At 40.6% G+C, this 14,332-nt stretch overlaps 1 protein-coding gene across 1 annotated transcript in view; it reads left to right on the top strand.

Moving 5' to 3' along the window:
- The window catches only part of COL9A1 (collagen type IX alpha 1 chain), a 297,653-nt gene that overhangs the window by 170,176 nt on the left and 113,145 nt on the right, over positions 1-14,332 (top strand). The window contains exons 13-15 of the mRNA XM_069235721.1: positions 3,625-3,648; positions 4,162-4,215; positions 12,832-12,885. Of these exons, the coding sequence (XP_069091822.1) occupies positions 3,625-3,648; positions 4,162-4,215; positions 12,832-12,885 (132 nt within the window). The remainder of the gene's footprint in view (positions 1-3,624; positions 3,649-4,161; positions 4,216-12,831; positions 12,886-14,332) is intronic.

Raw genomic sequence — 14,332 nt, forward strand, 5'->3', positions numbered from 1 at the left:
AGCTGATTCAACCTATCCAGTGGGGGGGGGGGGGGCGAAAGCAGCTTTTCTTCTGAATCCAGTCACACTTAAGTTAGTTTTACAGGATAACTTCCACTTTTCTACTTCAGAGATAAAAAAGCTAAGGAATTTCTGGTAGACATGGACCTTGGGTCTAAGTAGTCTTGGCCTTGGGCCAGGGCCCCGCTTAGTCTAATATTGATTTGTTTAGAGGGGTTGGGGGTAGGGTTCAATGGGAGGAGAGTTCTTCTCCTGTGATTTTTGTTGTGTGGTCAGAAGGAGGGGACATGTCCAGCATCAGGGTCTGGCTGGCCTGTTTGCCCATTGGGAGTGGGAGGGGGATTTGAGGGGGAAAGGACTTGGGAGGGGAGGGGCATCATGGGAGGGGGTGTGATTAAAGGGTGGATTGTGGGGACGGCTTAAAAGGGAATCGACAAAAGGCATTGCATTTTTTTTCTCATTGGTATGGATGATGTTGCTGGTAGGCACAATTGTGAATTGGGTGCCGTTCTTAGTATCCCAGTGGGAAAATGGATTTACACCTTGTGGGAGAATCGGACAAATACTCAGGGATATGTACGTCAGTTATGCAGTTATGGCAGTTATGGGGCAGGATAGCATTCACATTTGTTCTATCAATGTTTGCAGATTAAATTACAGGAAAAAGAGGGGCAGAGTGGCTTTGGGGTTGAGGGACATGAAGCCTGATATTGTTCGTCTACAGGAGACTCATGTACCATGGGAAAAACAGAAAATGTTTGAAGAACAATGCTATTCACTACTGGGCTGTACAATGCAAGGGAATATGACAATGGGAGTGGCTATATTAGCTAGCTGTGCCGTTGGGTCCCCACTGAAAGTAAAAAATGATGGGATGGGTCATCATGGAGCTTCGATTGGGCTCTGGTAGTCTAACACTTTGTTTTGTCTATGGACCGAACCTGGATGACCCGGCAGTCTTCTATCTGCTTAATATAGAGCTGGAGCTTTGGCCTGCCCCACTTATACTTTGTGGTGATTTGAATATACATATAGAGGTTGGCGTGACCAGCTCTATGGGGTGGAAACTGTTAGTATTTTGGGCCATTCAGCAGTTGATTGAAGAACAAGATGATGTGGGTTATACATTTTATTCTTATCCACATAGAAAGCTAGTTTATTTTTTTGTATCTGACATGTCAAAAGGCTCAATAGAGATCCAACGGCTTCCCCAGATGTTTTCGAATCATAATCCCTTAATATTGGAATGTACAATCCCTGGTTTCTTAGGCCTCTTAGGTTTTGGACTTTTGATAGGAAACTTAGACGAGGACTATGTTATGCATATGCAATGCTGGATTAAGGAGCTCCTTGAGTTTAGCATGGGTATGGCAACTCCCAAAATGATCTGGGATTCTTTGATGGCAGGGGTTAGAGGTGAGACTTTGAGTTTTGGGCTGAGAAAGCAGTGCTTAGCACGTTCCAATGTTGAAGAGTTGTCTGCGGTTTTACTTAAGCATGAGTCTGAATTGGCAAGGTTGATCATGCAGGGCCGGGATGGCGCAGAGGTTATGCAGAAGATAGCAGCAGCTAAAGCTAAAATCAATGGGTTTTAGAGCGAAGTGGTGGCAGGTATGTTTTTAAGTTATATGTCTGACTGCTATGAATTTGGAGACAGTTGTGGTCGACTACTGGGTCATCGTACCAGGCAGAGGGAGGTGGCGGTAAGGATAGGCACTATTAACGACTGCTCTCCCTGCTAATCTGACAGTCGGGGCGGACTGTAGAGAGTCCTACTGAGATTCTTGCGGTATTTAAGAATTATTAGGTAGACCTATACACGGAAGATATTTCACAGTTGCCGACTAGTTAACCACTGTACTTGCAGACCACCCTCAGTGAAAAGCTAGATGATGCAGAGAAGGCCCAACTTGAATCACCGATAGAACATGGGGATATAATGGTTGCAGTTGATTCTATGGCACAGGGGAAGGCTGCAGGGCCAGATAAAATCCCTCTGAAGTTTTATAAAGTGTTTCTCCCCGAACTGCTGGATGTAATGTTGCTTACTTTTACTTCTGTTCAACTAGACGGAAGGATACCATCATCCTGGGAGGACACGAATATTGTGATATTTAAGGAAAAGGGTAAACCCCCCTTGAACCCTGGGTTCATACTGCCCTATCTCACTGATCAACGCAGACACAAAATTGTATTTAAAAATGTTGGCTGGCAGATTGTGGATGGTTATGGACAAACTGGTTTCACTTCACCAGCATGAGTTTATCCTGGTCGGTGATACTGCCCATCACATTTGCAAAGTAATAACCCTTTTAGATGTTGCTGAAGTAACTAAATAACCTTTGGGATTTCTGTTGTTGGACACAGAGAAAGCCTTTGATCGTGTCTCCTGGGTCTATTTCTGGGAGGTACTGCAGAGGAAGGGGCTTGGGCCAGGTTTGAATAGGTCGATTAGTGCCCTCTATCAGTCCACTAAGGCCAGAATACAGACTGGTGGTAAGGGCTCAGAAGTGATTCATATCACCAGAGGAATGAGACAGGGCTGTCCTTGTTCACCACTTCTGTTTGCTCTTTATCACCCATCTGGAAGGTAATTGGAGGATTCAAGCAGTCACTGTGAATGAGGCCCATTACAAGATATTTGCTTATGCTGATGAAATAGCGATTGTTACATAGAAATCGAGAGGGCCCTTGTTGCTGTAGAAGAGGAAGCCAACATTTTCGGTGCTAACCCATTTTAATGAGGATAAAACTCAAGTTTTGAGCTCTCTAGACCCTACATTGGAAGAATAGACATTGGGTTGATGACGTGACGTACTTGGGGGTTAACCTCTCTCCTAGCGTTGGGAAGATAGTTGAGAAAAACTTTGAGCCTTTATTGAATAAGATCAAACAGGATCTGCGTGGAAGTCCTAATCTCCATCTATTATGGGCAGATTTAACGTTTTAAAGATGTTGGTACTTCCAAAAGTATTATATCTATTCAGGACTATACCATTGGAAATCCATCGGGGCTGGTTTGCGAAGCTGGATTTTCTTTGTGTTGGCTTTATTTGGGATTTTTGGAAGCTGAGGAGGGTGGCAAATATATGATTCTCCCTAGGGCGCGTGGCTGGCGGGCTGCCCCTTGTTTTCTATGTTATTACTGGGCCTGTATGCTTCAACACCTAGCAGTTCTGATCACAGGGAATCTCTGCTACCACAGCCACTATTTACCAAATTACTTAGTACGATAAAGCTAGGTGTTGTTTTTTGAAGTATCTTGAGTAACTCACGTCCATTTTTTCTCTTATTCCTCAATCTATTATATGTTTGATTTAAAAAGTGTGTGTGTATTTCTAGGTAAAGGATTAATGTGAATGTCAGGGTTTATCAAGATAGTTTAACACCACCACAATGGAAATACATTTTTCTCAAACTGGACTCATGTTGTAGTTGTTTATTAGAAGACTGTAGTATTCTTTTGTTGATCAGTGTTTTGTGGTATCAATTATTAAATATAATAGGATATAGTTTTGTTAGCAAATTATATGTATTTTGGCATTACGCCTGTTCAAGTCATGATGTTATGAAACTGGTATGACTGTGTTTCCTTCAATCTTGTTTTTTGACCTTTTATTTTAGGGAAGTGGAAGACCAGGACCACCAGTAAGTTGAATATTTTAAATTAACAAGGCATATCTCTCTCTCTCGCTCTCTCTCTCTCTCTCTCTCTCTCTCTCTCTCTCTCTCTCACACACACACACACACACACTTGAGACAGAGCCAGTGTTACACTTCTTGGACACCCAAATATAATAATGCGCTGATGAAAAGAGGTGGAAATATGTCCTCCTCCATTGATATGCTTTGCATTCTCCCAGGCATGAAAGAAAACTTGTCTCCTTCTCCTTCATTTGGTTGCATTGTGTGATCCTGGACAAATTACTTCAGCTTCTTGTATCTGCCAGTATTAGGAGTGCTTATAAATGTGCATTTTCATGTATTGTATTTCAATTTGGTATGCTTCTGCTATCCATTTACATGAGTGGCACAATTTTCTTTGGGGAGAATTTTCTGCTCCTCATTTGAATGCTAAAAGCCAATAAATTCAGTTGCCCGCTGTGATATAATGGATGTCTGTGTAATATGTATCTTAAAATGTTTTTATAACTGCTGTAGGGTCCCGATGGCTCAGCTGGACTTCCTGGGGAACTCGGCCGCATAGGACCCCTGGTCAGTACTTCAATGTAATATTTCATAGGTGCCCTGAAGTCATCCAACTTTATGCCACAAGTGATTTAGGAAAGATGAATGTATAGAATATATTTGTTACAAATATGTTTATAGTTATTGGAACAAGGGAAAGGAAAAAAGAATTTGAGCCAGTAATGGAATTTGGTAGAGCTTTCAGCATAGACATGTAATGAGGAAGTACATATGTGTAATTTGTCAAGCCAGTGACATAAGATGCATTTACATATTAAAAGGTATGTTTTTGTACTTTCTTGTGATTACTTATTGTGCCTTTTTTAGTTCTGCCAAAACAGGTGTTATTATTACTTACTCAATGGTGCTGCATTTATTAATCTCAGAAAGATGAAAGGTTAAGTCAGCAAATCAAATTTAATTTTATCACTTGCAGGTTGCACAAAGAATGCATGATATCTGAGAGCTATCTTAATTTGTGAGATAAGCTTCACAGCTCAGGATGACTACAGTGACTGGTAGCCCCCCTTACATTAACATTGAAAATATTGGGAACACTGAAAGAGAGCAGACAATAGTGACCATAATTTACAGTGCAGTGTAACAGAGAGGGTATCGAGGCACTGCAAGTTAGGTGGAAATATAGGCCTGCTGTAATCCCTTGTCATTGTTGAACATACCCAATGAAAGGTGGGAGCTGCAAGCCCCAATTTCTGCTGTTAAATATTTTCAAGTCTTAGAGGCATTGTTGATCAGAGGTCCATAAAGAAGAACAATGAAAATGCTCACATACTTCATGCCAAAGTGTGGTTGTCTTTGCCTTGTGCCCAATTCACATTAAAGACCCTTGCATTTTCAGCACTCATCATGTGGATAAGGCCATCAATACAACCAGAACATGTCACCTCTTTTTATTAGCCCTGTGAAAAACTAGCCCTGTCTGCAGAAAAATATTTAAGTTGATTACTTGATTTTCTGCTATGACAGCGACTAAGTAGCCTCTTTAAGAAAAAGATTGAAAAGATCATTTTAGTGGAATGCCTACTTCCCTGATGCTTAGAGAGAGGTCGCATAGGGGGCTACTAATGCTCTCGACTAATGGCAGTATGATTAGTAAGGGCTTTTACTCTATGTGAAAAAGAAGCAGATGATCAGTTTTATATACATATACACACACACACACACACACATGCACACACACCCACGCACACACACACACACACATATATATTTTTATATATATATATATATATATATATATATATATATATATATATATATATCAAAACAAATCCCTTTCAGGGTTAGAGTGCCGCATAAATTATGCAAAAAAGAATAGAGAACTCTGGGTAGTTCCCAAGTTTAGGTGGAGAGCAGCTCTAGTAAGGAGCACCCTGCAACACCAGCGACACTCTAGATTTGCTCACCTCAAATGTCTGTTTATCTAGCAAAGTTTTTAAGCATTGGATCAGCACAGTGCTATCCACGCCGAGCTAGATAGTGACAAAGTCTTTTGCCATTTGTACAGCAAAGTCTTTAAGCATAGGTTTGACACAGTGTCAACCTTGCCGAGCTGTAAAATGACAAAAGCCATTTACCACTTCAGGCACAGTATTACAGCTTTGGACTGGTAAAATACCATCCAAGCCAACCTGGAATGAGTAAAAGCAACCCCTGACACGTGTTTCGCTCTCATTAGAGCTCATCAGAGAGGTTTAGCTTTGTCCAGACACAAGGGAGCACCCAGTATAAGTCAAAACAAATCCCTTTCAGGGTTAGAGTGCCGCATAAATTATGCAAAAAAGACTTTGCTGTACAAATGGCAAAAGACTTTGTCACTATCTAGCTCGGCGTGGATAGCACTGTGCTGATCCAATGCTTAAAAACTTTGCTAGATAAACAGACATTTGAGGTGAGCAAATCTAGAGTGTCGCTGGTGTTGCAGGGTGCTCCTTACTAGAGCTGCTCTCCACCTAAACTTGGGAACTACCCAGAGTTCTCTATTCTTTTTTGCATATATATATATATATATATATATATATATATATATATATATATATATATATATATATATATATATATATGTATGCTTTATTACATTTTTGTTTGATCTTGGTAAATGAAGGGTGATCATTATGAGACTGTCCACATTTACATACTGGGAAAGGGAATGCAATTACAGAAATACCCCACAAATGAAAAACTGTGACAGTTGTTCGTACACTTAATTAACCCGTGGGTCCAATAGGGGTAACAACAAGATTGCCGAGGGACTATTATTACATTTGTGACTACCTCCCATTGGGTCTGCAGTCCTTTGAAGTTATTGTTCTATGTTCCTAAACATTCTTGTATCAGTGGTTATTAGCATTTCAAATGGATTCTTCAAGGGAATATGGGTGAGACACAGAAAATGGAGTTAAACTATGATATCAGTAGTTTCATATTGCCATCTTATATTATGCTATGTGTATTTGTATGGTGTGCATCTCACTCTGAATGGTATCCTGGTGCCTAAAGAAGGGCAGTACAGCCCTAGCTGGGCTTATTGAAATAGCCACGTTTTCAGTTTCTTGCAGAGGTCAAGGACTGAGCTGGTGGTGCTGATGTGCAGAGAGATGTCATGCCAGGCTTTACTAGCTGGGTATAAAAACACAGGTGCCAGCTCTGGTTCTTTGAATGCAAGGGATGTGGCAAGTAGGAGGTAGTCCAATAAGAGGTTTCTGACAAAGATGTAGACTTTGATGTGATTATTCAGATAAATGGGGCCTAGTTTGAGTAGGGCTTGGTTTGTGTGCTGAAGAAATTGAAGAGTGGATGTTTATGAACTGGGAGTCAGTGGAGGTCTTTTAGGTGTGTGACGATCTGTGAGCGGGGTGGGAGTTTGAGTGTAAGTCAGGCTGCAGCATTTTGAATGACCAGAAGTCTCTTGGTGAGATGTGTGGTGATGCCGACATAGAGTGAGGTCCCGTAGACCAGCTTAAGGGAGACCAGGGCATGTGTGATGGTTTTGCAGGAGTTGAGCTGGAGCCATCCGAAGATTTTTTTTGTGGACCTTCAGTGTGAGGAAGCAGGAGGAGTCAACCATATTAATTTGGCTGGTCATTGAGAGATGATTGTACACTATCATCCAGAGCTTCCTGGCTTGATTAGTCCGGTCCTGGTCCTAGTTCGGCAGGCTACCAGGTGTGGGTCCACAGTACAGTGTCTTTTCTGAAGAGTACTACCTCTGTCTTCTTGGAGTTGAGCTTTAGGCAGTTGGTCTGTCCTGACCTGCAGGTGGGGAACTTGATCTGGGTGTTTGGAGCATCGTCATTGGAGAGGTAGAGGATGAGCTGGGTGTTGTCAGAGTATGAGATGATGTTGATTCTATATGTGCAGACCATGTTTGCTAGCAGCGCCATGTAGATGTTGAATAGCGTGGGGCTCGGTGGATTATTGGGGTAGTCTGACTATCAAGCTGGTGACAGCGGCAGTGTGTGGCATGTGGCTGAAAGACTGGGTGCACCCCGTGGCAAAGGAGTTGATCCATCGGATGGCAGGTCCTCATATGCTGCTTTTGTGGAGATGTTAGATGAGGATGGGGTGGAAGCCAGGGTGGAACATAGTTGAGAGGTCGAGCAGGATGAGTGCTGCTGTATCCTCTCTATTCATGCTCAGTGTTGCCCATGGCAGTCATAAGGGCAGCCTCAGTGTTGTGTTTGGGTCTGACTATCCATGGTCAGTGTCACCAATGGCAGTGATAAGGGCAGCCTTAGTCTTGTGATTCGGCCTGTAACCAGATTGAGAGGGGTCCAGGATGAGGTTGTTGTTGAGGTGTTCGGCTAGCTGTTTGTTTATGAGTTTTTCCAGTACTTTGTCTGGGTAGAGGAGCAGGGAGATCAGTTTGTAGTTTGTAAAAATCTTCATGTCTGCTGATGGTTTCTTCAGAAGAGATAGTATGGTGTTGTGTTTCCAGGTGTCTGGGAAAGTGGCTGTGCAGAATATCAGGATGAGTTCTTAGAAGTTATTGGATGGAGGGAGAATACTGGGTGACCATTTGATGGCTATAGGATGAATTGATAGAGTGTACAGTTACAATGTTTGAGTTATCAGTGAGCTTGGATGCTATTTGTAGAACAAGAAATAAAGTTGGATCCTGAGATCTGGTTCTTTCATTGTTACTTTGTTTAGCCATACCCACACCCATTCCCATATCTGGTTACTGTTAGCTATTTTGTGCCTCACACTTTCTCATTGTTAATGAGTTGGTTAATCTCTCATCATTTAAATTTAAATGTAAAGTATAGAGGTACTTGTCCCCTTAAAAATCCATACATCTAGTAGACCCACATTAAAATTAAAATTTACAACTTCACAAAAATGTAGGTAGACCATGGAATACAGAGACCTTCAAGCTGAAACTATAACAGAATCAACCACTGTCATTTTCTTAAAATTTGGATGCTCTAGAAATTAAATGTCATGCAATAGAAGACATTTTTTTCTTTAGACCTCCGCACTGGTGCTGTCACGATAAATGTATTACTAGAAAGTTAATTTCTTTCTAAGCATTCTGAGCAAAAGCAGCTATTTATAATTGGCCCTAATTGTGGAAAAATGGAAATGGGAATATAACAAATTTGACTAGATCCCTTGAGTCATACTTAAAAATAAAAAGGTCATTTGTGAACTTTATTCCTCCTATTTTAAAAACACTAATTTGAGAAGGAAGTCTGAACAGATACCACTAGCCTGGAATGAAAATAATTAATCAGGGTGTATAGTTTGAAATTTGTTTGCAAAAGAAAAGGACAAACACTTACAAATGTCACACCACCCCTGCATCCAACAGGGGGAAGTTAGCTCATGGAGGGTTTTGGATTTCCGAAGGTTTAATTCAGAAGCAGAATATTACTTGGGCACTAGGTTAAAAAAAAAAAAAACAATATTCCAGACAAGGCCCTCCCCAGACAAACACAAACAACGTCAAACCATTTTCAGCCTACTTAGTCTTCATCAATGATATATAGATTGAGACCTGTGGAACAGTGAGGAACACCTGTAGCAAAAGACCGTTTACTGTTTGTATCTGGAGAGAATCTGGCCTGCAGACTGGGATGCATTGTACCTACTGGAGCAGAACCAAATAGTTCTGCATTTGACTGGTTTTTATAGTAATAATGTGGGTGAAAACGATGGTATGGAATTCAGCTCAGTGATTGTAATTTGCTGATAATATTACAAAAATTGTCCCCATCACTGTTTTGTTTGCTGCAATTCAAAAGAGAAGATGCTAACAGGTACATAACTTAAATGTTTAAGCACACATATTTTTCAAGAAGCCTTTTCACAGTACAGCACTGGCAATATTTATAGAAAATTAAGTGGAAGTAGTTGACACTTGGGGCCCGATTCACAAAGATGAACTTAGACTTTTGGTCTAAGTTTACCTTTGGTCTCAGTTTAAACGTTTGGTCTAAGCATGGACCAAACGTCTAAACTTAGACCAAAAGTCTAACTTTACTATGAGTAAAGTTAGACTTTAGGTCTAAACATAGGCTTTTCGTCTAAATTTACCTTTATGAATTGGGCCCTTGGAGTGCAGGCATAACTGTAATCTCCAGCATCGCTTTCAGTGAAGGTAGGGAAAAAACATGTTCATATTTGCTCATCCTGAGCCTGTATGGGAGTAGCTTTCAACAAAAAAGGCTCACGGCATGAGGTTTGTAAAGGGTGCATTGGTCCCACTTGACTTTCATGCACAGTCAATGTAATGATGGCCAGGGTCCCTCTGGCCTATAGGGCAATTAGATAGTACCTGATGGGCTGTCCTGAAAGGTCAGCACATGGGTCGAGTTTTTGGCTCTTTGTGTGCCTGTTTTATGGTCTGCTGGGCCAGTTTTTATTGTTGATTTCACTGATAATGAAACCAACATTGCCTACAACAAGCTCAAATCCATGCTGTTTTCCATACTCGCAAAACACTTTTACAGACTGTCTTTACAAGTTGAAACTGTCCCATTTTTAGCTTTCTAATTCACTAATGGGTGCACTTTTATTTTGGTGACTGGGCCTATTTTCTCTCTCAATCTGGCCCTGGTAACGTCCAGAGGACTCTCTGATCCTGTTTTCTTCTGTAGTGCTATAGAAGGCAGTACCTCATAGAGGGTAAAATAGGGATGTAGAGTTTAAGTGCTGGGTGGGCAGAGTTAGTTCTTTGTAGTCATTTTATGTGATATGCAGTGTAACGTAATATCTTTTCTTGATTCCCCCATTCTGTGTGTAAGAAGAGCTATACTGAATTTTATGCCCCAGGTCTTGAGAGTAAATAAGAAAATGTAAGCGAAAATCCTTATCCAGGGAATCCAGACTTCTGAGCAATTAACCACTTAAACAAGTGGAGAATCTGCCTACCTGTTACGTTTTCAATATCCGTGTGTGCAGGAAAGTGACGAGAAAATATGAAGAAAGGCGTGGGAAGGGACACAGGTCATATAAACTTTTTGGGAATGTTGTAGACTTGCAATCTAGATTTGAATGTAGTTTCCCATTCTGGTGACACTGAAAAACGTACCAACACAGGGTTTTTTAATTGCATTTAAGAGAGAGGAAAGGCAGCATGATTTCCAAATTCATCTTGGTCGTGTGGAGAGGCATTTAGCTATCTCTATTCCAGACAACCCAAAAACAGAAGCCACCATTCTCACCCATGTTATTTTACCTATGCATAAAGCTGCTCAGGGCTGTAGGCCCTAATATACTATCACATGGGCCCAAAAGAGTGGTCACAATTTGAGTCCAGTATTTTTGAGACCAGTGAAGCTTTTTCCAAACTGACTTATCTACTAATAGCATAGCTTGATTCCTAAAAATCAGAATTGTAGTAGGTTGGAATCCAAATTACCTCATGAATATTAATGAGATAGGTCGCAAATTCTGACTCACTATGATTCATTGCCATCTTAGGGATGGTGGCCAGCTGGGGTCCACATTGATATATACCACAAGGGATCAGTATTTGGAAGGGACTCCCTAAACACACTCCTTTCAAATACTGATTCAGTATTGTCTCCCAAAGAAACGTTAATGATTTAGAAAACCTTTTTTGAATCATTAAATTAGTTAAATGTGTTTGAAAAGGGGATTGAGCGTTCACAAACCCTCAGATTTACTGAATCAGCTGGTTTGCGAATGTTAAAACCTGTTGTACGTCTAACCCCTGATTGCTAAACTATGCATTTCTGTTCTCTCATATCCAGACAATACACAATTATACCTAAAGGTCTTCCTAAAACTCTTCCTTTAGGATATTAAGATTTTGGTGGCTAGCATTTCCTTTTAAACGAAATCCATCAAATCTACATTCCTATTGCTGGTCACAATAACTCACATTTACTTGTAAATTCTGTGACTAAAGAAGGCACTGCTGTTGTGTGGCCATAGAATGACTTTATTTTGTAATTGGTCTTCCTAGATCTGCTCTTGGTCTTCTTAAATTAGTGCCACTTGCAGTAGCCCTGGAGCTGGCAACCATGGTCACATAACCAAGATACTTTAATATCTTTACTGTCTGATTGTCAGTGAAAGGAGACAGCTCAATAAGGTGGCCTTCTTAGTTCACAAAGTTGTGCACACATTCATTGAATTAAGGAAGAAGATGATAGGCGGGGAGGAGATCAGAGGCCATCACTGAATACCATTTGTTGCCTCTGCTCTGTTTGATGTAAATCAGATTCTTTACACAGCATGCACTGGCAAGTTAACTCTGTAAATTGGCATATGGACAAGAGATGTTGCATTTTTTGCTGCATAGCCTGACAACTACCACTTAATGTTACATAGCTGTGCCAACTGCAGCTCATACACTAACTCATGTACTTATCGATTTTTTCAAAGATTTAATATGGCTCTTATTATACAAGTGGGCATGCTTAGAATCAGAATCAGGACGTGGCAACTGAGGTACGGAGGAAGCGATTTGGTTCACATCAGTGCTTAATCTGAGCCAGTGGTTGCTGGTGCTGGGCACCAGCACTTATTTTTGAGCGCCGGCACAAATTTATCTGCATCAGGCAATTACTGCAACCAAAAGACACATATAAGAAAGATGGGGGAAGAGAAAGACGGAAAGGCAACACAATGGGAGAAATCAGAATGCTGCAAGAGTGAGCTGAAGGGGCAGGGAGTGACTGTAAATGGATTAAGAGGCAGGAGTTGGCTTTAGTATTACACTGCCTCAGTATTCTGTGCTCGAACATTTAATTGCAGCAACTGGGAGTTTCAGATAAGAGCTTTGAACACCGGCACATTTTTAATTACAAGTTAAGCACTTGTTCACATTATGTTTGAAAGACAGGCCATGACACAATACGTTTTGTCTGTGTATCCTGTCGTTAATACACAACCAGATGATATTAAATACACTCACTGCTTGACCACTTTAAAACTGTTTACATGTCTACTTATTGTACTCCTTTCTGTAATATTTTACTGTTTTAATTTTTTTAATCTGCAGAAATTTGTTTTTAATTATTACATATAATAATGTATAGCAATACAATGGCTTTGAGCAATGCTGGTGTATAAATGAATACACGCATAAATGAATTAATGAATAAATACATACAATGTTGTAGCTAATTTGTAATCCTACTTTTTCAGGGAGATGTTGGAGGAAGAGGACAACCTGGTCCACCAGGCCCACCAGGACCAAGAGTAAGTGACACATATATATTGTTTTTATTTTATCTTTTGTAAGATCATTTTTTCAGTGACTTGTCTGGCAAGGCCACATATCGCTGTTTCCAAATGACATTTGTACATCACGTCTTGAACAATTAGAAAGTAGTGACTTCCAGTCAAAGATTTCTTATTAAATTAAAGCATGTATCCAAAAACTAGATACTATCTTGAAAACTCAGAACCCCATTCTGAGTTTGGTGGTAATCACGGTCTGGCCAAAAATGGGAGTAGTCAGCAGAATGGGATGTATACGCACTGTAGAACTACCACACAAAAGGTATGACATTTTAGAGAGGGCAACTGGACGAAATGGGCAGTTATCACTGGAATCAGGTGTGGTAACACTGAAACCCATGGTGATTCGACTGTTCTTAAGGGATGTTCAGGTAGCAACTCAGAATACCGTAGTATTTGTACGTCCAACAATTACCAATACCAGCAGTGTAATTAATTTCACAACTGGGAATATCAATGCAGGCCACAGTGGGTACCACAGACTGCTCATGTAGCAGAAACCCTGACCTGTATGTTGAGTAACTGTTTAAACCTTAGGAGTGACTTGAAACAGCCAATCTTCAAAAATAACCTTGTTTCTGGAAGAAACTTTCTTCTGCTCTGATTAATTTGTATTGCCCCAAAAAGGTCCGTCACAAATGGCATTCATGTGAAATTTTACAGTTAATGAATTTGTGGTTAATACAAATCTCTAATTTACTCATTTGAACACAAAACTATACACCAAGGAAGGAATTGTTTACTTCCTTGGTGTATAGTTTTGGACTCAATTTAGGAATCTCACCTCTAACTCGTCCCACTTTATCTCGTGCCCCTTAAATATTTAATCTACACTCTAATTTGCTCTTCAATGCTTTCTTCTGCTAGACCCGTAGGCTTGATGTCTTATTCCTGTCGCCCACCTCACAGCTCCACTGCATTTTCTCCCATCATTTTAGTTTAGTATTCTTTTTTTATGAGCTCTCTGCACTTTATCTGTGCACACAAAGTGTTGCTCTCAACTTCTCAAGGCCACCATTTTTATTTTTTGTCCCCCTTTTTCTCCACTACGTGCACTAGCAAATGATGGGTTCAAATGGTGGTTAGTCTGCCTATGATGTTGTTTAAAGCATGATTTTTGTTTAAAACTTTGATATGTAATGTAATTATTCATACATAGTCCCTGATTTAAGAAAATTGTCACTGCACCCAGTGCAGCGCCACTTTTCTTGCGCCCCTTAGAGCCACCTTATGCCACCATGTGTGTGCCGTACCTAAGATACAGCGCACCATGGCGGTAGTTGGGGGAGCTAGCATCAAAAATGTTTACTCTAGTTCAGAGCTTTGCATGATTAGCATAATTTTTTTTAGCTAATCCTGCAAAGCCTATTGACGTCCATTGAAAACAATAGCATGCCTCCTTTTA

This window comes from Pleurodeles waltl, chromosome 5 (genome assembly GCF_031143425.1).
Source record: "Pleurodeles waltl isolate 20211129_DDA chromosome 5, aPleWal1.hap1.20221129, whole genome shotgun sequence".
Classification (NCBI taxonomy): domain Eukaryota; kingdom Metazoa; phylum Chordata; class Amphibia; order Caudata; family Salamandridae; genus Pleurodeles; species Pleurodeles waltl.